Source organism: Doryrhamphus excisus, chromosome 5 (assembly GCF_030265055.1).
Source record: "Doryrhamphus excisus isolate RoL2022-K1 chromosome 5, RoL_Dexc_1.0, whole genome shotgun sequence".
NCBI lineage: Eukaryota > Metazoa > Chordata > Actinopteri > Syngnathiformes > Syngnathidae > Doryrhamphus > Doryrhamphus excisus.
In genome coordinates, this window is record NC_080470.1 from 26486747 (window position 1) to 26512521 (window position 25775).

The 25775-nt window shown below is 30.6% G+C and overlaps 1 protein-coding gene across 1 annotated transcript; it reads right to left on the reverse strand.

Moving 5' to 3' along the window:
* Positions 1-1874: 1874 nt before the first annotated feature.
* On the reverse strand, positions 1875-21016 carry LOC131129478 (fidgetin-like protein 1). The gene is made up of 6 exons (XM_058073096.1): positions 20915-21016; positions 20392-20641; positions 13940-14374; positions 13589-13891; positions 9609-9710; positions 1875-1909 (listed from the first exon to the last, which is right to left on the reverse strand). Exons 1-6 carry the CDS (start codon positions 21014-21016, stop codon positions 1875-1877), a joined length of 1227 nt encoding a protein of 408 aa, XP_057929079.1.
* Between the last annotated feature and the right edge of the window lie 4759 nt (positions 21017-25775).

Below are 25775 nucleotides of genomic sequence, written 5' to 3' on the forward strand. Positions count from 1 at the left end.
TTTTTCATTCAAAAATGGATTTTGATCAATTATTTTGGATGTATTTAGATCAAAAAGTGTCAATTTATCATTCCAAAAAAGTATATTTTGATCAAGTCTGTGGCAATCAGCAAAAACATCTTCAAAGGTGAAAATCTCACTCGATTTCAAGTTATATATTTTGTTTTTACAAATAAGTCTATCTGTTACTTCGTATTGCTCTTCGAATGTCCGGTATTTGTAAGCAAGCAGTCCAGTTGTAGATTGTTTCTTCAAGATTTGAAAAGCTTGTTTGGAAGACTTCATGCTATTTTTGACACAATCTTGTGGGAACCCTAAATCAATTTGAACATTAAGCAGGTCTGTCTGATCATTCAATTCATTAAAGGTAATTTTTTGGATTTTTTCTTCTTTCAGCTCGGTAGATTTTTCTAGAAGAGCCCAAGAGCCTGAAATTGTCATGAGAAAAGCAAAATTTTTGCATTGTGTTGTAACAATGATATTTTTGTAATCAAAAAAGGTTTGTGGATGAGAAATGCTGATATTTTTAACAATTTGGTTTTCAATCAATATTTCTACATTACAAATGGACTTTTCAGTGAAAAGTGTCAAATTATTGTTCAAAATCAGATGATTCAGGAACTGATATCCGAGATTGATAAATCTACTGAAAATTCGATCTTGATAAAAGAAAAAATGTATCATTTTTCCAACAGACACAACATATCTTTCATATTGAATAAGCCTCTCACCTTGAACATCACAATATTCTTTCACAATTTGATGATTTGTCAGATTGATGAAAAATATCTTCATTTGAATGTGGTCTGGACAAAACAGTACGTACAAAAGATTTTTATACACGATCAAATCAGAAATATTGTTCATTTCTTCGGATATAGAACTAAATGTAAACATGCCAGTTTTAATTTTTAGGAATGAATCAATCAAGTTCAATTCCGTGAAAAAATCTACTTGACAATTCTGAGCTGTTAAAGTGGTGTCATTTGAATGAAATGGTTCAATAGATGTCGCTTTTTGTTCTTTTTTATCGTTCGAAAATTCAGAAATATTACTCAGCAAAGGATCTGAAAAATTTTCATCTTGATTCAGATGCACAATTTTGAATTTAAAAGGACCATAATAGATCAAAAAACTATCATCTGAAATTTCTCTTATGAAAGTGCACAAATGCGTTTCATCGTCGAAAACAAGACCATATAATGAAAAATTGAGATTTTCTGACAGCACAACTACGGAAATGTCACCGCCTTCAAAACAAATGATGAGTCTGTTCTTCAATGGTAGAATTTGGATAATTGGTCTGAAGAAATTTTTCTTTAAAATATGATTCACTGGATCATAAATGTTTAAAATCGTGTTGTTTATCGTTAGAAAGAGTGTTCTTTCACCATTTTTGAAGAAAAGCCCCTTTTCAAAATTATTTTGTGCCTGTTTACGATTCAGAATAAACGGCATTTTAGGGGCTCATGGCTTTCCAGCTTTTTTATATACGAAATGTTTTTTCAAAAGTCTTAATAATGCTAATTTGTGTTATAACATTTAGAAGCACAAAATTTGGCACCCATGACTCTGGATCAAAACACTTCAAAAGAAGATGAAGAAACGGTTGGAGAAAATCCGAAAAATAAATCATCAAATAAAACTATACCCATTCCTGACGTACAACCGTTGAGAAATACCCTGTCTGATTTAAAGGAATCCAAGAAAAATCAACCAAATTGCACCACTGAAAATGATATCAATAGTTATGAAATTGTTACAAGTATACCTGAAATGGATGATTTTGTTAAATGCATCAACAAACAAGAGTCAGAACTTTCATTGTTTAAGAGTCCATCGAGGTTTCTCAACAATATAGAAATTGACAAAACTCAAGATAAAACTGTAGAAATCTGTGCAAAAGGATCTGTAAAGGACATAAGAGAAAATTCACATTGCGAAACAGAGAAAAAAGAGTCAGAAGATGTGGAAATAGACGAGCAAAAAAAGAAAGACAGCACAAAACCTGATGAAAAATATACACAATCATCGATACAAACAAAATTTGAATCGCCCATCGAGTTCATTGAAGCATATTCACATGTTTTCAACGAGCAAGTAAATAAAAAAAGAAAATTTTTGTTCAGCACATACAAATTTCGAGATGATTTTGAAATTTCATATTTAAAATTTCTTCATAAGCAAAATTTAAATGATTGCAAGCAAATTGAGAAAATTCTACTCAAAATGAGAGAAATGAAATATTTCGACGAATTTTTTTATGAATATATCAAAAAACTCTATTTACAGAGTGTTCTTATACTTACTGATCAATCTGATACGAGAATTTCTCAAATGCTGAGTAAAAAGAGCATCTGGGATATAAAAGGGTTCTTAGATGATGTCATCATATTTTATACATTTACTGATCTAAATGTTGACATAAATCTACTTTTTCTTGAAAAAATAACAAAAAACTTTGATATTTACTTGCAAAATCCAAAAGGTCTGCTTAATAAAGTTTTAGAATACCAGAAAATACTCGATCAACTCAATGATAGATTAAAAGAGCTCGAAATCTCAGCTTTTGTATTCGATGCAGAGCTGAGGCCAAAAGTAGATTTGTCATTGAACATTCAGGGATTCAAAAGAAGAAACTGTTATGATTCTGATTTTGTCATTCATTTTATAAATGAATTGAAAATTCACATTTTAAGATTAGACATAAATACGGCCTTTCTACATGTAATGAATATCAAGAATGAAATGGATCGACGTAATATGAATTATAAATGTGTTGAAGAACTTGTTCGAATGGCAGAAAATCTTGTTTAAACAAGTTACAAGAATAAATTGTTTTATATGTTTTTCAAAAAGTTGAGATGTATATCATGCTTTTGAACATATTTTCTCGAATGGTTCAATTCACAGAAATGAAATTCATCAATACCTATATCTATCTTTGTACCAGCACGTAACCCTGAAAATGGTTAAACTGATTTCGACTGAAGAAGCGAAAGAAATTGACAAAGCGCTTGTGGAATCCGGTGCGTCGATTGATTCTTTGATTGAAATTGCAGGTTTCTTTGCATTTGATCTGATTTCTAAACAAATCATTAAACAACAATCGAATGTGTTGGTGGTTATTGGGCCTGGCAATAACGGATCTGATGGTCTTGTTATTGCACGATACCTACAAATGGCAGGTCATTCGGTTTCAATAATACATAATAAAATAAAGCATGAGAATTTGTTGAATTTTGCAGTATATTGTGGTGTAAAAATAGCAGAAAATATCAATTATGAAAATTTTGATTTCGTAATTGACGCAGTTTTCGGATTTTCAGGTCGCATGCCATTAAAAGCACCATATGACGAAATGGTTCTTTCATTCGAAAAACATGATAATATTATTTCGATTGATATGCCATCTGCAGAAAATTTGAAGGTTAAATATCTAATTACGTTTGTTGCGCCAAAAACATTAAAAACTGTGAAAATGTGTATTTGACCAGATGCTTCGTGCCAAAAACGATTTACGATGATGAAAATGATTATTTCGATCATAAAAAGATAAAATAATCTGAATAAAATCTCGATTGTATTTGAAACAGTGTTTCTTCTGCAAAATTATTACATTTTTAAGACTGTCAGTCCTTTTGATTGGAAATAGCAGCCATATATCGATTTTGTCTCGTAAGTCTTTTTTCAATTAAAGATACCTTTTTGATGAAAAGGCATTTTCTCAAAAGAACCATCTTACCACCCTTGAATGCATTTTTTTCACAGGCAACTATTTGATGCCTATCAAAATGAAAAAAACACCAAAAAATTGTTGCCTTTCCAGTCAGAAATATTCGAACGGTTAAAATACGAAATAGAAACACAAAAAAGCTACATTCCAGAGGTTAAAGATGTCAAACAATATAAAATAATCTATGAGCAGGAATTAGAGAATTTAAACTATTTCTATGTTGATTATTTGAAAATACGGCTGGAGAAAATTATGGACGATTTTTACCTCGATACGAGTTTAATGTCGACTAACGAAGCAATTTTCTATGAAAAATTCGTTAATTACTATAAGGAAACTGATCTGTATGTAGAGAAAGGCGAGCAAAGAAAAAGTCACGAATATGTTGCTTTCATAGCACGTCAAAATATAGGAAATGTTATGATTGAAGAAAACTCTGTTGATATTTCTGTCGGTGATTTTTTTATTGTGAGATTCAGCGAAATTGAAGATCTGCTCGAAGAGGGAAAAATTGTGCTTGTTTGATTTACAAAATTGTTTTAAAAGTAATAAATATAGATTTCTAGAGTATATTTTGTTCAAATTAGTATTATTTTGTGTTTGAGATCGTTTTCACGAAAAACTTTCATAAAAATTAGATTAAATTGCCCTGCTAAAAACTGATGCTTTTACAGAATTCTGTAACTGATACGATTACAGACATACAAGTCTTCAGAACGCAAATATTTGTAAGCTCATTCGATAAATCTATTGCTGTTTACAATAACACAGAAATGAAGTCAAAAATTGAGCACAATCTACCAGTTACAAAAATTTGTATTTTGAATGATGAAATAATATTTTCTGATATAGAGGGTGGTCTTAAAATTGGTCAAAATTATTGAAAAACAGCATGTGGTGGCATACAAGGACTTTGTTCGTATCAAAATGCCATCATAGCAGGTGGTTGGAACAAAAACTTGCAAATAATACAATCTGGTCAAATAGCACATACAATAGATTTGAAGAATAAAATATACGTATGCAATGGACCTAAACAATCACATTTTATTAGCAGGTTGTGATTCTTCAGTTTATTTTGCAATGGATCTTAGAAAACCAAATCAGATAGTTTACAAAAATATGAAATGTCCCGTCACTTCAGTCGCTTTAGGAAAATGTGCAGCGATTGGAACAACAAGAGGTAAAATAAAATTAGACTTTGATCCCTTAACGGAGAATCATGAAAATTCCTACACATTTTATGGTCATACCATAGAGACATACGATCGAAAGACATTTTATCCTGTTACTTCTATGATTATGGGTGATACACTGATCTCTGGTGGCAGTGATGGCAGAATTATAGAAACTGATTATAATCAAAGAAGGAAAATACGAGAGATCATCCACTGTGACATCCCGGTTTCAATCATAAGAGAATGTGGCAATCATTTGGTGGCTGGTTTCAGTGATAATTTTGAAAAGAATGAGCTGCTCGGATTGCAACCACAAGTAAGAGTTCCTGAGAAATAATGTTTCAATCTCTATAGATCTATCAAATAATGATCAAAAATGTGAATAAATTGTCTTGATCGACTATATTTCCAAAAACAAAGAGTTTTTTTGAAGCAAATAATTGAAAAACAGTTAAAATTTATTGCCCTTACATGTTCAAAATACAAAAATTGATTAAAAACTGTGCAATCAGTTGCTTTTTTGAAAGAAAAGACATTCAATTTGATTGTCCTGCAGATATTGCAGATTTTAAATACAAAATGGGCAACAATCCTATAATGGTAAAACCATTAGAGAAAATTGCCTCAAAAATTTTGGTATCATCCGAAAATTCTCTTGGCATCTTCTTCATAGAACACAATGTACAGATTTATATAACTCGTCCGTTATTTGAACTGTTAGTTCTAAGATTAAAAGAGTTACAATCTTACCTTGTGGACTATGAAGAAATGCCATCAGTAAATTATAAAAGCATCTTCGATGCTGATATTGAAAAAACAAAATCTAAAATTATTTTTGTTTCATATGGAGAAGAATTCCATTTTCAACGCTTGTCCTTCCGTGTTGAATCATCAAACACCTTTATTGGTTGGTGCAATTATATTTTATATTATAATCAAAAGAAAATCTGTTATATTTCCACTTTCAGTGATAAAAATAGGATAAGCTTCACAGCTAAAAAAGAAAATGTCGATATTCTTGTTATAAACAGCCATCTGTTGCCAGAAAACATGTCAGATTTTCTTGAAAATACAAATTTTAAAATAGCAACACAGAATCATGAGCAAAATATAAATATTTTACCTGAACATTTTTCAGAATCACAAGCTGACAAAGAGGAAATATTACTCAAACAAAACGAAGACAGAGCTAAAAAACGAGGTCTTGAGCATTTTGAAGAGTTTCTGAACAAACCTGTTGTAAAATTATTACCTATGAGATATTGTTACATAGTTTAGCGATAACCAGACAGAATTTTCAAATATTTTATATTTGTTCAGAAAATGCTGAAAAATATATAAATTTATTAAATTCTTTTGGCAAATGGCTACCTGATAAATTTAGAACGGACATTCATGATATGGTGCCGAAAGATAATAAAAATATCATTTTTTCGAATTCTTTGGTTGATCTAGAGAATATACAGCCCAATTCTATCATTTTCTGCTCTATAGATGAATATAAATTGGTCCTAAACACAAGAGACACCACATTTTACTATAAAGAGGCATTTGCGCAATTTTTAGACCGAGAAAATAACGATCATACAATCGAAGATGCTTCTCTTTCTATTTTACCATCATCCTTTGTATTAGAAAACGATGAAACAAAGAACGATGATTTGAGCGACACAGCCACAAATAACAAACAGAACATGGAAATTTTAGAAAGAAACATCTACGATCCAAATTTCTCAACAGAGATAGCAATTCGTGCATGTAATTTCTTGGAAGAGAAAGAACGTGACAAATTTCTTAGGAAATCTCTTTCAAAAGGTAAATTTGATAAAAGAGCAATTTCAATGGAGCATATTGTTATAAATCTGAATGATGAATCCTTTCAAACGGATTACACAATCAAATTGGATCTTTATTTTGATTTAAAATCTGCTATAAATTTTTTGAACCCAAAATCACTGTTTTATCAAAAACAAGGTATTTTACAAGAAAATAACACCGTTGATCTTTCAAAAAAGAGATATCCACACACTTACATCCTCAACACGGCAAATCTAACAATTTTAGAGGACACTTTCTTTCTAGAAAGAATCCCTTCAGAACATCCTTATCAAATAGAAACGAAACCTACAAAAATATCAGAAATCTTAAATGATTTTTTCATTCAAATGAATGACACATTTGATTTTATTGATAAAAGAAAAAAATTAAAAATCGATGGCAACGATGTGACAATTGAGAAATTTTGATTCAATTCAATTTATTGAATAAAAAGTAAATAAAATAGAAAATATTTTATTTTTCATTCTCTCTTTTTCTAACGATTTTAATTTTTATAACCGGCTCACTATCGAAATAAGGAAAAATCGGATTGTGATCAGTTACAAAATCTCTTTTCTCATATTTTTCCTCTTTCTCATCTTTCAACGGTTTGTTCTTCTGATTGGAGCCATTTTTATCATTTTTTACACAATCTGCTTTTCCGTTCAGATCACTCGCCATTTTAAATTTCTCAACCGATTTGTTTTCTTAAATCCTCCTTTGAACAATTTTTTAGGATAAAAAAATAATTTATTAAACTTTTAAGGCATCCCCCCTTATTTATAAAAAGTATAAAAGTTGCCGTTTGTGGTAAGTCGGACTGGACAGAAACATTTTCTGATTTTCACACTAAAATTTAAAATCTGATCGAAAATTACACTGAGACTTAGAAAATTTGATCAAATACACATTTCAATAATCTTACATCTAAAGATTCAAGTATTCAAAGTATTTCATAATAATAAATTTAAAAATATTTAAAAAAAAATATTTTTCATAATGAGTATTTTTCTTTTATTTCTTTACACAATCCATTATACCCCATCTTTCTCATCTGATATATAAAAAACATCTATTTTATCATTATTTACATTCATTTCAATGGCATATTCCTCTAAAGTATCTTTATTTTCTAAAAATGTCTCAGGTGGTGCTTTTACAACAAAAATGAGCTTGTCTGATAAATTAGGGATACTCAAAAGATCCTCATTATTTACAAAAGCATTTGTTATAGAAGATTCTTCTTGTAACATATTCTGAACGGACACGTTCAGTTCATTTATTTCTCTTTCTAAGTTTAATTCTATATTTTCTAACATTTCCATCTCTTCGTCTGTCTGTCCGTCCTTTTGATTTGAGGAATTGAAAAATGTCTCATTTTCTTTGTTTAAAAATGACTGATTGTTTGTCATATTTTCTTTACAGACCTTTCACTGTAATCAGTGATTTTATTTTGACCTGTCACAGTTTGTTGAAATTGATCATTTTTTTGATTAGGCTCATTTACAATAAACTGGTTAAAATCCCCACCAATCCATTCCATACTGTTGACACTCCTTTTTCTGAGATAACCCAGTCCTAAAATATTTGTCACATCATAAACACGTCTTTTACTGACACAAGGGAAAGATGCCAAATTGTTTGTGTTTATTGGTTTTGGATAAGTTGCTTTGAGAAATTCGAAGAATTTCTTTGTTAATGCATAAAGTGAGTTTTCTACACGTGTTGAGGAAAGTCTGTCTGAAGAAGGAACTGCTGCCATTTTTCTTTACAATTATTTTTTCTTGAATTCTAAATTACAATTATTTTTTTTTAATTGTGAATTATTTTATTTTTCAAATGATTTGTTCAATTAATTTAAACTTTTCAATAAGCTTTAAACTGTTCAAACAAGTGTTTAATTCCTTTTTTTTATTTTACTGTTTGTATGTGTTATTTTCCTTAATACGGTGTAAAATCAGTTAATTGTACGTAAAACAGTGTTATTGCCTCTCAAAAGTATCGATTCGTAAAAAGATGTTTCCCTCTCTAAAACACGATTTGTTTGGGCAATTCACAATTTTTTTTGTATTTTTATTGTTCGAGTCTCTTTGTAAAAAAACAGGTACCAAATCTGCTCAATTTAGAAAGATGGGCTCTTTTATTGAAAGAATGACAGAAAGATGGATTGATAAAATTATTATGGGAAATAGCAGTTTATTATATTTTTTTCATTTAAATTCAATCATATCTTTAAGGTAAATTTGTTATAAATTGATTCGTTTACATTTTGATTGAAAAATGACAAAGAAATCATAAAAAAGTGAAATAAAGTGGTTTACAGTGAAAAGACTCAATATTTTTAGAACTTACGAAGCTGTAAAGAAATATATTTTACAAAAAAATATTTTTAAAAAATAAATCATGAAATTTTGATATAATTCTGATATAATTTTTATTTTATAGCATCATAATCAGTTGCTCACCCATCATAGTCCTACACCTTTCACCTATTCCTATAGAATTACACAGTTTTGAAAATGTCTGTGCCATTGGCAGGTCGTCCATTTCTGTGATTGTCTGTGTTATAATTGGTAAAAGTTTGGAAATTACCGGTTTAATTTGTGTTAAAATCTCTTTATTTGGATTGTTGAATAAAATACAGTTTTTTAAGGTGGAAATTTCTCTGTTATTACTGAAATTTATCAAATCGACTAAAAGTAGCATTTTTTCCTTTTCTTTACTGCTACTGCAAGAAAGAAAATAATTTATAACATCTAAATGTTCTGTGATTTCTTTTTTATCTTTTAGTATCAGTTCTGTCAGGTACTCGTTTAATATTTCTAAAATCTTTGAATTATCATCGAATAGATGATACAATCTTAAGAGATTCTCACGATCTCCTCTTTCGTGAAGGATCTCTGCAAGATATTTCACAACATTCTGGTCAATCGGACAAATATCCCCTTTGAGATTGGCCAATTCAAGATTGTCTGATTCTACAATGAGACAGGCAATGTGTTTTGCTAAGTTTTCATCATGAGATGGGGAATTTTGTTCTTGAACAAGTGAATTAATGAGCGAAATTTTATTTTCCATTTTAGAGAACTGTCCGATCAAAGAAAAGACCAATTCAGCAAACGGCTCTAACATTTTCAATGAAAAACACATTTTTTTGAGTGTGAAAAACAGTTCTGTTATAGGAAAATCTTTTTTTAAGAGAATCTCAAAAGTTTTTTTGTATTTTTTACTGAAAAGTAAAGTTACCATCTCACATTCATATGTGGTTTTTAACTCTTTTTTTGAGGATAATTCTGATAAACTATTGCAATGTAACATTCTGAACCATAAAAAATCATTGAAGGTGCTCATCACATCCGTTATTTTGGGATTCTCTGTCAATATTTGATAGATCAATATTTTGAAACGGTCACTTTTTGTTTTAAGCAATTTTGAGTGTTCGATTGAGGGAATTTTCTCACCATTGTAAAATGAAATTATTAAATTTTTGAGATCCGGTGCATTTGAGTCGAAAAATACGGAAAATTCTGCGATCAATTCTATGGTCTCCGTGATTTTACCACATCTCAAGAGAATGAATATTTCAGCAAACAAAAATCTGCCATTGAAAGATTCTACGAAAAGATTGCTATTAGAATATTTCAGTTCTACATATTGTTGAACGATATTACTTTTATAAGGCACAGATTTCTTTACAAACTCATAAAACTCTGTTTCTAAAAAACTGAGCTCGTTATAAAAAATTGTTTGTCTCTTGTTTTGATATCATATTTTAATGAAAGATTCGTATTGAAAAATCTGTAAATCATAAACAGAAATGGATTTGTGAACTCAATGAGTGGATTTTTCTCATAAAAAGAATTCTCTATAAATTTTATATCATTATATGAGATTTTTCTATATCTGATTGATAATTTCTTTTCAGCTGTCTGCTCAACCATTTTTTTGTTTTCAATTTTCTCTTGAGCAATTTTTTTACATTTTTGTATAAATCTTTCATTGTGCTCGACCGTTTTATCCTCAAAATATCCGGATAATACACTTTCTATATCAATTTTATCCTTTTTTTCTATCCTATCTCTTAACATGCACTTTTTAAGATCAATTTCACCATCTTTGAATATTTCATCTAAGAATTTGCTGTTCCTCGTAGAATGTCTGTATTTATTGATCAATGTTTTTATTTGTGCGTTAAAATATGAGTAATTTTCTATTCTGATGGGCTCAAGTGTTAAAATTGGTGTGAATGTGCTTTTCTTAGGAGACGGCGTGCTCATTTTCAGGGGGTGTAATTTTGTCCAAAAAGAATTCGAATCCTTTTCATTGAAAAAGCAAAAATATACAATTGATTCAAAAATCAGAAAGTTTTCATTTCAATTCACAAACTTGATGAAATTAGATTCATTCCCGTTTCTTCGGTGGTTTTAACAGGTCAATTTTAGCAATTTGTTTTTTCAAATGGTCAATATCATCTGATTTAAGAAGATGCAACACTTCTTTTACAATATTTTTTCTTAAAACACGCTGTGTTTCTCTTTTTTTATTACCGGCCATTACTTGAAGAAAATCGGCTTTTAACTTTTTATCTGTCAGCTCAGCAATTCGAACGAGCTGCTCCTTTGAAAAAATAAGATGTGATTCCTCGTCTCTTACACTTATTCCTTGGATTAATCGATCAATATCTTGTTGATCTCTGTTTATTCTTGTTCTGTTTCTAGAAATGATGGTATCTAAATCAGATTGGACTAAAATTAGGCCTTTCAACAATACGAGATCGGCAACAATATCTCGAAATGTCTTGTTTGTGAAAAGTGCTTCCAAAATGATCAAACTTTCTATCAAAAATGAAGATTTTGCTAGGTTCATTTCTTTTTCAGGTATGATTTCAAAATCTTTGAAAAGTTTAAATTGAGAGCATCCAAATTCTCTAATTTCATTTTCTAAATAGGCTTTTGTATCATTATAGTGACTTATCATTTTAAATGAGAAATTTTCTGCAAATTGTTGTGAATGGTCCTTTATTTTGATTGCTTTCTGTTTTGGAAGTTTTTTGAGTCGTTGCTCGTATTTTTTTAAGACGTGCTGGCTGTGTTCCTCAAGTGTTCCTTGATAAACGAAGAAATTCTCAATATTTGACTCAATCTGTACGAGCTCATCCTCATAATCCATATGTTCAATAAGTTTATCATCAAAATCATAATTATCATCTTGTTGCTTCCTTTTCTTCGGTTTTGGATGGTTTATCTCAATAACTGTCGATTTTGTCAAATCTAATTCGTGATAAAAATTCAATTTCATCTATGAAGGGCGTTTTGAACACGAATTGATAATAAAATGCCGTTTTTTTCATCAGTGCTTATGATAATCTGTTTAGGTTTAAAATGAACGATGGACTAGATAGATTTTTAAATGTTAAATTAAGATTAATTGCCATTAAAGACATTTAAGCTTAAAAGAAGAAAAATCTTAAGTCTGAAATTGATAAAGAAATAATATTTCCGTAGATTATTCAGAAATTTTTTCTTGAAGTGTCAAAATTGTTGATTTCCTCTGATAATTCGTTGAAAATTTTTAAATTTATCAGCATTTGAGGTAGAAACAACTGAATTAAAAAAAAAATATGGAAATGTGTGCTTTTTCGTTATTAAAATTGTTTTTTCATGATTTTTATTGTTTTATCAGAGTTTGGTGATGACGTAACAGAAAATCATCTATAAAAGAGAAAAAAACGATCCACCATCTAGAAATACTGTTTCTCAAGAACATAGTCTTTTTTTTTCGATTCTTTAAAATGATTGGTAATTTGTTGACACTTTTCATTTTTATGACAAAAATGATGTGCACGAGGTCCTCATCTTCATTCAAAAACTCTTTAAATGTTTTTACAATACAACAGGATATTTTACAACTTCTTTCTAAAATTGAGTCTCAAATTTTCGAATCAGAACAAATCGAGAATTTTTCACATTTAGATGACAATTATTTACTTCGGCTCATCAAAGAGAAGCAAAATAGAATTAAAAAATATCTAAACAGCACAATAAATACACTTGAAAAATTCGAAATGACACCACCTGATTGCTTTGTTTCATTTTTTACTTTCTATTTTATGTTTGACGAGTTTATAGAAAGAGCGCTCAGACATAAAAAACTTTTCATGGATGAATTGTCTTCTTCTCAATCTTTCAAGGACAAATTCAAGAAATTTGTACATTTGAGAAAGAATAACACAAATAATCTTTCTGAAATACGAAATATTTTATCAAAAGCTTCTGTCAAATGATGCGGCTCAGCTTGGAAAAATCAGAATTTACTTGGATAGAAATATGAATCTCTTTGACAAAAATAGATTGTTCTCAGAATCAAAACCTTCTACAGCCAAGATGGATATTTTTGAGGTTGATATGAATTTTTTACAGAATTCATCTTCGAATGATGATTTTCTCAACGAAAAATGAAAGCAAAATTCACTTATTCATTTATTTTCTTATAAAATTTTGCAACTTTTCAATTGTGAGTAAAATGTAAAAGAAGTGTGAAAAATAAACTTTATTCATAGAGCAGGATGCTCTGCCAAAAATTAACCATCAAAGATGGTAGTTGATCCGTGAAAGCTTCCTTTTAGCAAAGATCCGACTCAACTAAGTCTCACACTGCGCAAGGACAAGGGGTCGAAAAATTTGTTTTTTTTTTTGAAACCAAGTAAAATACGAGACGAAATTGTCAAAAATACATCATTTACTTCCATATTCATCATTCCACCTTTCATAATCTTTGAGATCATCTTTTGAGACACTTTTTCTGATTTGATTCATTGCCTTGATTATATCATCGCTTTTTATCGGTCTCAACTCACTCATCCCTTTGGAAATGTCGATTTCTCTCAATGGCTCCATTACGGCCTCTCTACACAAATTATAAATATCCGATCCTGAGTATCCGATAAGTTTTTCACTCAACTCTTTATACTCGTTTTTTTGAACATCACAATCATATTGCGATAATAAAGACTTTAAAAGGTCTTCTATTCCACTTTGATCAGGTAAAGGCACATAAACGCGTTTGACAAATCTTCTACGAACAGCTTCATCAATTTCTTGTGGCCTATTTGTTGCCCCGATGACCAAAACACTCTTATTATTCGGCTTCTTTTGAGATCCTTGATCAGCATTTTTATCAGCAGTTTCATTTTGACTTTCCTGTTGACCACTTAAAATACCATCAAACTGGACCAAAAATTCTGTCTTAATTTTTCTACCACCTTCGGATTCACCTTCGGCCCTTTTCGACAGCAACGAGTCGATTTCATCAATGAAAATGACAGATGGTGCTTTTTCTCGTGCAACTTCGAATAGAAACTTTACAGTTTTCTCACTTTCTCCCATCCATTTAGATGTCAAAGAACTGGCAGAAATCGAGAAAAATGTTGAATCAATCTGTGATGCAATACACTTTCCCAGCATCGTTTTTCCCGTGCCTGGCGGTCCGAAAAGTAAAATACCTTTTGGTGGCGATCTTAATCCTGTGAAGAGATCTGGTCGTAGCATTGGCCATATGACTATTTCTTGGATAAGAGCCTTTGTCCGTCCTAAACCTGAAATATCTGACCAATTTACTTCTGAGATGTTGACAATTGTAGATTCTACACGAGATTTAAGATGTGCATCCTGATCATTTTCTTTGAGCTTTTCTTTTCTTGGCATTCGTTGTGAATTAACCTTTTCTGGTCCATTTTCTGGTGTTTTTTTAATTGTTCCGGCTGATCTGAAGCCCATTTCAACATTTGTGTTTTTTTTCTTCAGGCACCTTTTCATCAAAGAGGCCCTCTTCAACAGGCTCAGCATCGACCAAAGCTTTTTCAATAGAATCTAAATCTAAAAATTCCTCTCCTTTTTCAACCACTGCTTTTTGATAAATTTGTAAGAGGACATTTTCATCAATATTTTCATTTTTCAAATATTCTTTCATCAGATTTGTGTATTGATTTTCTTTTTCAGTTATTTTGATATCTTCAGTTATATTTTTACCAATTACTGATGGATCTGCTAAAAATGGATAACCTACTCGTTTTTTTAACTCATAATATTTCTTGTCCATTCTGGGGCATCTTGCGATCTAAAATATTTGAATTATCCCACATTTCCTTTTTGTCATATCACATTCGAACGGGATTTAAACTGCACGATTTTAATCGAGATTTTTTTGCTGGAAGGAATGAGGTTCTTGAAAATTTTTTTCAAAAAAATCTGTCAAAACAATTTAAATCTATTTCAATGAGTTGTTATTCTTTTAACCAAATTGAAATGAAAAAAATTACTATTTTCTATTAATTGATAATTTATCAAAAAAATGAGAAAATTTTCCGATAAACATCTCAATTTTTTTACGATTCTATCATTTTACACTTATTTTTTTGTTTTTAAATAATACAAACTGATCAAATGTAAAATTTTTGAGTGTCCTGTCATTTTAAATCTTCTCTTTTTTGATAGAAAAAATGCGCACCACCCATGGACAACAGTATTATTTGTTTTTTTTGTCAAGAAAATGATGAATTTGTGGTATCTGCCTCTGAAAGTGGTGAAATCGATCAAAAAACAATTCATAGACGGCCTATCAAAGGAAAAACTTATAATTTATACGATAAATGGTTTAGTCCGTGCAAATGCAAAGGTAGCATGCAATATGTTCACAGAGAATGTTTTAAATCGTATATCATTAAGACAAAACTGAAACAATTGGCATGTACAAGATGCCAAGCTCCTTATAAAATTGTTATCAAAGAATATTCTTTTCTTCGTATATTTGATGTGGTAAGAAATTTCATAAAAATGTTTCTTTTGGCCTCTTTTGTGATGACCACTCTGCTTTTAACATACATTTTTTTATTTTTTTACGGATTTCTGCTTATTATGATCACGAAAAAGGACAAAGTACTTAGCAATTTGATTTTCTCATCTAGTGAGCATATAAGTTTGACAGATCTTAATTTGAGTTATATTATGAGTAGTTTGGTCCTTTTTCCACTAATACCGCTCACATTGATCCATTTAAAACCTTATTTTTCTGGTGTAATTTATGTTTTGATCAGTTTTTTCACTTATCTTGATAATTCTGAGTCACTGAGAGACAATTGGCTCTTCACAATCTCACCGATAATATTTTTTGTCTATGAAATATTCCTAAAAATGATAAAAGACTGGACCATACCTGATTTGGATGAATTTTCTCCAACATCATCGTTTTACATGGATATATTTCCAGGAACACTGCCAGCAACAGTAGAAAAATCGTACTTTGCACTTTTGTTACCATTTTCTGCTGCCTTGGTGTCATTTCTCATTTTTAAAAACACTTCTGTTGTTTCTACAATGTTCAGTGCTCTGATTTTACTTTTCATCCGTGATTGCTCATCGATTGTAAACGCTTATTTGACAAAAAGAAAAAGACAGCAAATGATCATTGAGGGATATCCGTAAATGAACAATCAATTTGTCTGTATATTTAAAAAATGAGTGTTCATTTACGCACATCCTTGCTTATGTACACAAAAATAAACCATTTATTTGAAAGAATAAATTATTTGAAAGCGTAAATATTCTCAATGGCCTGTCCTCTTAAGACAACCACCGGAAATTTTTGATTCTCTTCATCAGTCACATCGATTAAATTCATATTAAAAAATGCATCTGTCGATTTTAGGATGCCTATAAAATATCTTTTCTTTGTTATTATAACTTTTACTTTCTTATTTATCAGGAATGTTACGTCTGGAATGGCGAATTTCATGTTTAAGATTCTTTCAAGGGTTTTATTTGACATCTAAATTATTTTAGACCAAAGAAAGAGGATCTGGAAAAAATTAGATTTCCTGATTCAATATCATAAAACACCGTCAAATTAATCGAGAATACCTTGAGATCACATTTGACAACAGATGTCGAATTATATAAAAAACGAGCCTATATGCTAATTTTCAATATTTAAAAAAAAAATGAAATTTCCATCATCGTATCACCCTAAAAATGTTCTGTGAATGTGGACCATATCTGCCAAATAATTCAACTTGTAGAATCTGTAAAGAAAAACCAATTAGAAAACCTATAATAAGTGAGAAATATTATTCTATACATAAAAAGTCTAAAAATGATGACAAAGGAGCTAAAATTTCTGAAACGTGTCCGAAATGTGGTAGTGAGGAAATGTATTACAAAGCCGTTCAATTGCGAAGCGCTGATGAAGGACAAACAATTTTTTATACGTGTGATTGCGGTTATAAATTTTCCACACATTCATAGAAAGACTCAATATAAAACAATAAATTATAGAATATCATTTAAACATTTTTAGAAAAAGAAACTCAATTTAATCTTTCTTTTCGTTTTCTTTTAATTCAACAACCGGAATAGTAAAAATTGAAATTCCAAGAATTTCAGAAATCTCTTTGAAAACGGCATAGACCACAATAAAAAGAGAAAAAACACTCAAACCAGTCAAAACATACAATTGTTTATCGTGATAGGTAAAAAGAAGCATTAGGATAAAACCTATGGTCGTTGGTGAATAAGCAGGTATTTCTAAATGAGCAAAACTGGTATATATCATTTCAATGATCAAAATTGAGAAGTTCGACATTTCACAAAGAAGTAAAACGTAGAACTTCCAAGGTTGATTGAGTTGTTTTGTTAACATGAAAAATGTTATATAGAATGTTATTGGTGTGAGTGCATGGAAGATGACCTGAGATCTTTCACTTACCTTTGGATCTTTTAAAACTGTGAATGTCGTCAAAATCGCAACGAGAGCTGCCATAAAAAGACCAAAAATTGCCAAATTGGTCAAAACTGGATGCAAATCGTTTCTCAAAAGGAAACTGAAAAAATCTGGGCCAAGAAAACCTGCCAATAAGAAAATAGCAATACCTGATAAAATACCCCCTGTTGGTCCATTGATTGTTCCTAAAACGAATTAGTGTGTAAAAAATTCCTCTAAATTTGCGAAAAATGCACAGAATTTGAAATTGGCAATGAAAAGAACCATTTCGAGTGAAATGCCTAGGCCAAGTGCGCTAGCTAACATTATAGGCGTCATTGAAGCAACAAAGGAATCAACGACGTGATCGAAAAGCTGTCCAAGTGGCGATCCCGTGTTTGTTCGTCTGGCTTGCTTGCCATCAACAGCATCACACAGCATATAAAGAAAAAGACAAAGTGCATGAGTAAAATAAACCCATGACGGTGCTTTTCCAAGACATTCAAAATCGTAATAAAGACTCAGACTTAAAGAACCCACCATAAAAAAACAATCCAAGCAATGTTATACAAATGGGTGCAAGCCATCTCGGAAAAAGATTGACAGAAAAATTCCAAACATGGCTCATAATATATTTAAAAACAAGTGATTTATCAACTCCGTTATATTTATACTTGAAAAGTGCCTTTTTTCGCTCTTCATGAGCCTCATCTGAAATGAAACGAATGTTTTTATATCTGAGTGCCGCCATTGGAAGGCCTCCAAAATTATTCTTTATAAAAATGTCGATGCGATAACAAACAAGAACAAAACATCTCAGACAAATAACAAATATTCTGGAACAAATAAGAAATTTTATTCATTAACTTTTTTTAAGATAATCTTTTGATGGAATTAATAGACAATCTTCAATCATCAAATATTGACTGGTATGCAATAGTTTGTTGAAAACAATCAATTCTGGCTGTGCATCTTGTAAAGATGAACCACCAAAGATATTTACTTTGATATGACGATCGGTTTCTCTGATGTAGGATTTGTCACATTTCTTTGCAAGATTTAATCTGAAACCATCACAAAATGCGCGGATGATTTTGCTCATGCTTCGTGTTTTTTTTCAGGTTCTTCAACTTGAATGGCTTCAAATTGCCTTGCAGGAACAATTTCCTGGTTTGATTGAACACCATGTTTACTTCTTTCATAGCTGAATGTTTGATATAATTATCACTGCAATATTTCTCTGAAAAGTTTGCTCGACACGCTTCAATATAATATTTAAGTAACTGATATGATCACCAAGACCCTCTGATTTTACTTTTAAGAGAGTTTGTATCTCATTTCGGTATCGAAAATCATCGTAAAAGATTCGATCTACCTCTAGAAATGCACAAATTATTGCGACTTCGTTGAAAACACCCAGTTCTTTCGATCGTACAAGTGTTTTTGAGAGTTCAACCTTCATTGGCAATAATGAGACAAATTTTCCTATATCAGTGAGTTTTCCTTCATCATTGATACATTCTAATCTCATCAATTTGAAACATGTCTCTTTATAAAATCTGATCTGTTTATAACCAAGCAATTTCATCGAAGAAGTGAAATCCAAATCAGCACGTAAAAATTTAAGAACTAGAGATGTGATATCACCACAAACAGTATCTGGTTCTAGATCCTCTTCAAATATATTGAAATCATTTTTTGTATACATTCTATAAACATTTCCAGGACAGACTCGTCCGACACGACCTGCTCGTTGATCTGCAGATGATTTAGAAATCTTGACAGTTTCTAACGATTCAGCCTTTCCTCTAATTATACACCTCCTTACTTGACCAGAATCAATAACATAAACCAGATCATTCACTGTAACACTCGATTCTGCAATATTTGTTGATAAAATAATTTTTCTTCTGTCCATCTTTTCAAAAACTTTCATTTGATTGCTCAATGTATAAAAACCGGCCAGTTTGATTATTTCTACTGAGGATGTCACCGTATATTCAATCTGTGTGGCAATTTTCTCAATTTCTCTGACACCTGGCAAAAACACCAAAATATCTCCTTCATTAGATTTTCTACAAATATTTACGATGATTTCAATAATTTCCTTCTCATAATTGAAATTTGATTCTTTCAGGTAGTGAATTTTATTCGTAAATTTTCTGATCGGTATTTGTATGAGAGCTGCATCAAATAATTTTTGGTATTTTTCTACATTGATAGTTGCACTCATTAAAAGCAATTTTTGATCTGTGTGACGATTTTCATTGAGCTGTTTTGTGATATAGTATGAAATTATAAAATCGTAATCCATTTTTCTTTCATGGAATTCATCAATGACAATCAGGTCATAATTATTTAAATTACCATTTAAACACTCTAAAGCGAGAATACCATCTGTTACAAACAAGATCCGAGTATTTTTTGATTGTTTTTCATCCCATCTAACTTTATAACCAACGAGATCGCCGACTTTCACCTCAAGTTCCTCGGCGACTCTTTCAGCTATGCTTATAGCAGCAACTTTCTTCGGCAACGAAATGATTATTTTCTCAAAATAAGGATAGATCATTTGTGGCACCTGAGTGGTTTTACCACAACCCGTGTCACCTGCAATTATAGTGATTTTATTTTCTGCAATTTTTTCAATGATTTCGTTTTGATATTTGTAAATCGGCAGATTTCCATCTAAAAGATCCTCAGCTGATTCATCTTCCAAAATGTTTTCAGAACGATTTTCTGATAATGTTGAAAAATTTGTTTTGCTGTATTGGCCAGTGGCGTGTTTCAATCTGACACTTGTTTGAGAAGAAAATTCTTCAGGTGTGATGTTTACCTTTTGTTCTACCTCATAAATCGATTCTTCTGTGTAAAGTGTCTCTTTTGACAGCATTTTTTCTAATTTACGTTCACTTTCTGTCAATCCAGACAAATTGCCATCGTCAGCCTCTAGATTGTGATAGTATGTTCTATCATCAGAATCGACTGTTTCACTTATTTCATCATTTTCCTGTTCAGATGATTCAACATAATTGCCATGAGAGGGATTGTAAGGAATTTCTTCTTTCGAATTGACTATCTGTTCGTGAGCCTCTTCTGATTCAGTCTCAGCAGATTCTGGATTCTCTTGTAATATCTTCTGAATGCGATGAGATTTCTGTATGTGTTGTGATTTCAGATTGTGCCGGAATTTCTGTATTAGATGTATCAGTGTTTCTCCTTTGTTGCTGAGTTACAGTGAATGGCGAGTTGTCATCAGACATTTTATACAATACTCCCCCTCTGCTTGTATGATCCACATGTTTTGATTGTTCAGCCTTATCACAAAAATCTGCATCTGACATCCTTAGTTGAACATATCGTTCAAATTCTCCAGAATCTTTTGCTCTTTGAAAATCTGCCATTTCATCAAAATGAAAAACAGCCTTGCCGTCTTCAAATCGTTCTGACAGCCCACGTGGACAGCCCGGTGGTCTTTCACCACTCCACAGTCCTTGAAAAGCATCATCGAGCTGAGACGGACTCGTTCCATCTATGCTGAAAGGTTTTCCGATACTCAGTCTAAATTTTACATTACGAGTTTGCAAGATAGATTGAATTACGATTCTCGTTATTTCTGGTCCAACAACCTCCTCCAATCTATCGAAATGTCTTCCTTTCAATAAAGATTCCACAATGTTTATAACATACGGATCGTAAATTTTAAGATTCTCTTTTACGATATGGAAATCTCTATCTTGATATTCCTCAAGTTTCATTTAAGGGTATCAAAAATCGTTGTTTTTTAAAGAAGAATCACTTATCTGAAAAGAGAATCGGCAAATTCTATTTTAGAAAATGAAATTTTTCTTCAAAATGTTCAAAAATGAGTAATTTAACTTTTAGAACCAGTCATAACTGTTCAGAAATCTCGTATTTACTTAACTTATAGTTTTTTTGAAAAAATGTTTTATCAATAAAACAGAAAAGGAAAAATGAATTTCAAATGAAAAAATCGAAATTTAGAGCAGCAACAATCTAAATTTAGTTTTTTTTACCACTCTTTCTTTTCAATGTCCCAAAACTAGGTGGTACATAAGCTTTTTCCTCCTTATGAAAAATCGGTTCTTTTGGTGGAGTTAATTCTTTGAATGGACAGGTCGAACCAATCCATTCACAATCAACCAGGTTCTGATAATCTTTTCGCTGTATTTCTTGACCGAAATAGTCATAAACAACTATTTTATTTTCCACTTTTAAAGCATTTGTAATTGCAACCGCAAAAAATCTGCTGCAAGGTGACCAAATCACACGAAATGCACCAAGCATCCTTGAAGATGCCACCATTTTACCACTTTTAACATTAAATATCTCTATCATTCCATTCAAATTATCAAACCCTGCAAAACAAACGAAATTACCTTCATTATTCAGATATATCCTATTTCTTGGTCCTTCTTTAAACAATTTCTTAGTTTCACGAGAATAATGAAAAATTGCTGCTTTCGCAGGTTGCACACCATAAGAAACAGTATAACCACCTTTAACAAAATCGAAATAATTTATATTTTGTAATTGCACCCTTTTCGTACTTTTCTCTAATAAATTAAACAAATATAATTCTTTTAAACCAAAATACGAACCACTAGCAGTGCTTGTCGAACAAATCAATACAAAATTACCTTTTGGACTGATTTTCACCTCTAATGAGTCTATCTGTGCAAATGTAAATGTCATAAGCTGTTCAACTACCTTATTTATATTTGATACGGATTGCACAGCCATATGATCCCTATAAATTGTTACAATCTGACCTGTCCACAGTATAAACACACCATTTCCAATAAAATACTCATTAACACCCTGTACCTTCAATCTTTCCATTAGTTCACCACTTAAAATATGTGAAACAACTAGTTCACGGCCATATTGTACAAACAACAGTTTGTTGATCAGACCGATGGATGTAACATTCTCAAATGTGCCCACTGTCACCACCTTACATTCATTTGTGATATTCGTAATATTCAACAATTTCATTTCCTTTGTATGTAGCAGACAGCCAATAAGAATTCCATCCGTATTTTTCTCTATTTCAATTTGTCTTATTCTGCCATATTCCTTCTGATAGATCATTTCAGTTTTATAATTATTTTTAAAATCCATTTTATAAACCATCAGGTTCGTATCAGTGCCAATAACAAGAATATCATGTTTTATCTTGTATAGTTTTGCTGAATCTAAAATAATATCTTCTTTCAAACCAAGTGAGAGACCCTTTTCGGAGAGTGTCACAAGGCCTGTCAGTTCAGGTAATAATGCCATTGATAGAAAAATAAGCTGTTATTTTTATTTAATAAATGAGAATATTTTCTTTCAAATGATAAAGAATATTTATGAAAACCTGAAAAAACTGTTTTTTTTGACCGGTCTGATACAGACAATTGTTTGAGAATTAGAAAATGAAGGGTGAAAAAATTATATCATTTTGAAAATGAAAAAAATTGTTAATTGAAAAAAAAGAGGAATTTTATCTTTTTAGAATCGGATTCGAATTTTATTTTTACAATCAATTGATATTTTCAGTTAAAAATTGATTGGCATTGCTAATAATTTTTAACAGATAGCTTGACTGATTCTTGTTCCTGTCATACAGTTCAACGAATCGTTTTTCTCTCATTTGCAAATCATCAATTGATAATATCTGCATCGCCTCTTCTTTTGTCATATACTGTTGGTTGAAATACAAATCTGAGATGGTCTTTTTCAAGGCGGTGAAAAAACAGCCACAAACTGCGGATAACATTTTTTGAGGGTTCTGTAAAATTTAACTGATTTTATAAATACTTAATTTAATTTTGAGAAAGTATCCATAACCTTAAGAAAAATAAAAGTATTTGTGAAAATAATGTATCATTTTGATAGACACGTTTCCTTAAAAAAGATATCAAACGATTCGTTAATTCTTAAAATGAATTGAATGAAATATTAGATTTTTCAATAAATATCGGGATATTCATTGATTGCGGGCTTTTATTCATTGATAGCGACCTGTCATTCGTGATGACAGCCTTTTTTTTTATGATAACGGCTTTTGAAGGGAAAATACCGCAAAATTCGGACAATATCTATTAGAATATAAAAAAACATAAAACAAGTTCTATAAGTAGAATGTAATAAATAATTCATTTGTTTCATTAACTACCAACCATCTTCTCATATTTCTGAATAGATTAAGATAAATACAAATCCTATGGCAATAATCGAGTTGCAACGACTGTTTTGATATTTTATTATCCATTTTTTGGCAAACGGGATCTTTTTTAATTAGATTTCACTATACTATACTGAAGACATTTCCAATTGGGTTCAATTGCGGTGAATAGGCTGAGAGGAATCTTTTTGTTATTCCTTTTTCTTGTTATGCTTGGGCAGCATTTCCTTTTTGTGAAATCGTGCGTTATCAAGAACCAAAATTTTTTGTAATCTTTGTTCTGAATAGTTCAGTAGTTTATCATCAAAATTGCTGAGCATTCACAGGACCGTTGTAACATTCATTTGCTGGACAACCACGAGTAGATATAACAGTTAGAAGACTTGCATTTCAGCCTCTTGCAAAACAATTTGTAAGAATAGCCTTCGTTTACCTTTAAAAATTTCATGATTTCTCGTTTTATTCAAATTGAAACCATTTTATTCAGAAATAATAGATTATCATCCGAAATGTGTTTAGACCTATAAAATAAAGTATCCTTCTTTCAATAATAACTAGTGTGTTTCTCTGAATTGGTATCTCATCCAATCATTTACTTGTATAATCAGCATTTTTTATTTTTTAATATGCCGCTCTGTGAAATGTTTATGTGTCACGCATTAACTCAAATCTTATTTCACCTGAGTAATGCTATTGTTTCATCAACTATTTTTATTATTTGGTTTTTTGTGGTGATATTAACAGCATTATTGATTTTCACTGTTTTCTAAATTTCTGATATATTTCAGTATATTAAAAATTAAATCAGCATATTTCCTTACTGTTGTACATTTTAAATGAAGGTAAATTGTGATATATTTTTATGTTACTTTTCGGTCAATATTGCTTTTCATTATAGTGAAAAGTTGTTTGTCATTTTTGTTCTATGATTTGGATTTGACAGTTCGAGTTTTTGCTTTTATATTAATTTGCGAGGTAAAATCACAGAAAATATGAATTTATTTAATAAATTAATTGCATTTTTATTTCAAAATGAGTTTTTGAGGTATTTTTCTCTTCGAAGACCGTTATCATAAAAAAAAAGGCTACAATCAATGAATGACAGGCCGTTATCACGATTGACAGACAACAATAAATGAATAGATTGCCCCAATCAATGAATAGAGCGTCGTTATCAATGAAGAACTTTATTTCATTTTTTAATCATATTTTTCATATTTCATTTTTTCAGCCCTCAACAAATTACTTCAGAACAAGAAAAACCTATTTTTAAGATAAAAATAAACAGACAAGTCATTTTATTTGATATAAAACACTCTTCAAACAAAGAAAATACTCTTTTCAAATATTAAAATATAAAAACAAAGAAAATACATTTTTTAATATAAAACACTCTTCAAACATAAGAAAATACTCTTTTAAACACTCTTAAATATAAGAAAATACTCTTTTTGAATTATATGTCAGAAGAAATCGCCCGTTTCCATAGAAGGGAGTACCCCGTGCCCGGTGAGCTCGTCATCGGTAAAAATGTGAAAATAACAGAATTGGGCGTGTATGTCAATCTGTTAGAATACGGTAATTTAGAGGGCCTGGTTGTTATTGGTGAATTATCTAAGAAAAGAATAAGAAATATTCATAAATTAATAAAAATAAATAAAATAGAGGTTCTTTCCGTGTTAAGAGTGGACAAAGCAAAAGGATACATTGATTTAAGTAGAAAGAAGGTAATTGAGACAGATTTTAATAATACGTATAGATTGTATATTAAAAATAAGATAGCAAATAATATAATTGTAAGTTTAGCAAATCGTTTAAACGAACATCCTATGAAAATGTACAATGAATGGGCCTGGGAGAAAGGAGAGAAATATAACACACTATACGAATATTTTGGTTACTTACAGGAGGCACACAATTTTAAACAAGGAATAAAACAGGAAAGGATCTTTTCTGAATCGGATGACTCGGATGACTTGAAACAAAGTGATGACTTGAAACGTAATACTGATTTGAAACGTAGTAATGATTCGAAAAAAAATGTACATTCAGATCAGATTAATCATTCAGATCAGATTGCTTATTCAAAAAATTATGA

What these genes read in the sequence shown, in the direction of transcription:
- LOC131129478 (XM_058073096.1), bottom strand. Translation starts at nt 21,016, where the DNA reads ATGGAACGAGTCCGTCTCAGCTCGATGATGCTTTTCAAGGACTGTGGA. An exon ending in CGACATTTCCAAAGGGATGA is followed by an intron (nt 9,711 to 13,588) that starts GTGAGTTGAGAC and finishes GTCTCATTGTAG; the next exon opens with AATCAGACAATCTTGAATTG. An exon ending in CCTTCACGAAAGAGGAGATC is followed by an intron (nt 1,910 to 9,608) that starts GTGAGAATCTCT and finishes TGTCCTTTACAG; the next exon opens with ATCCTTTTGCACAGATTTCT.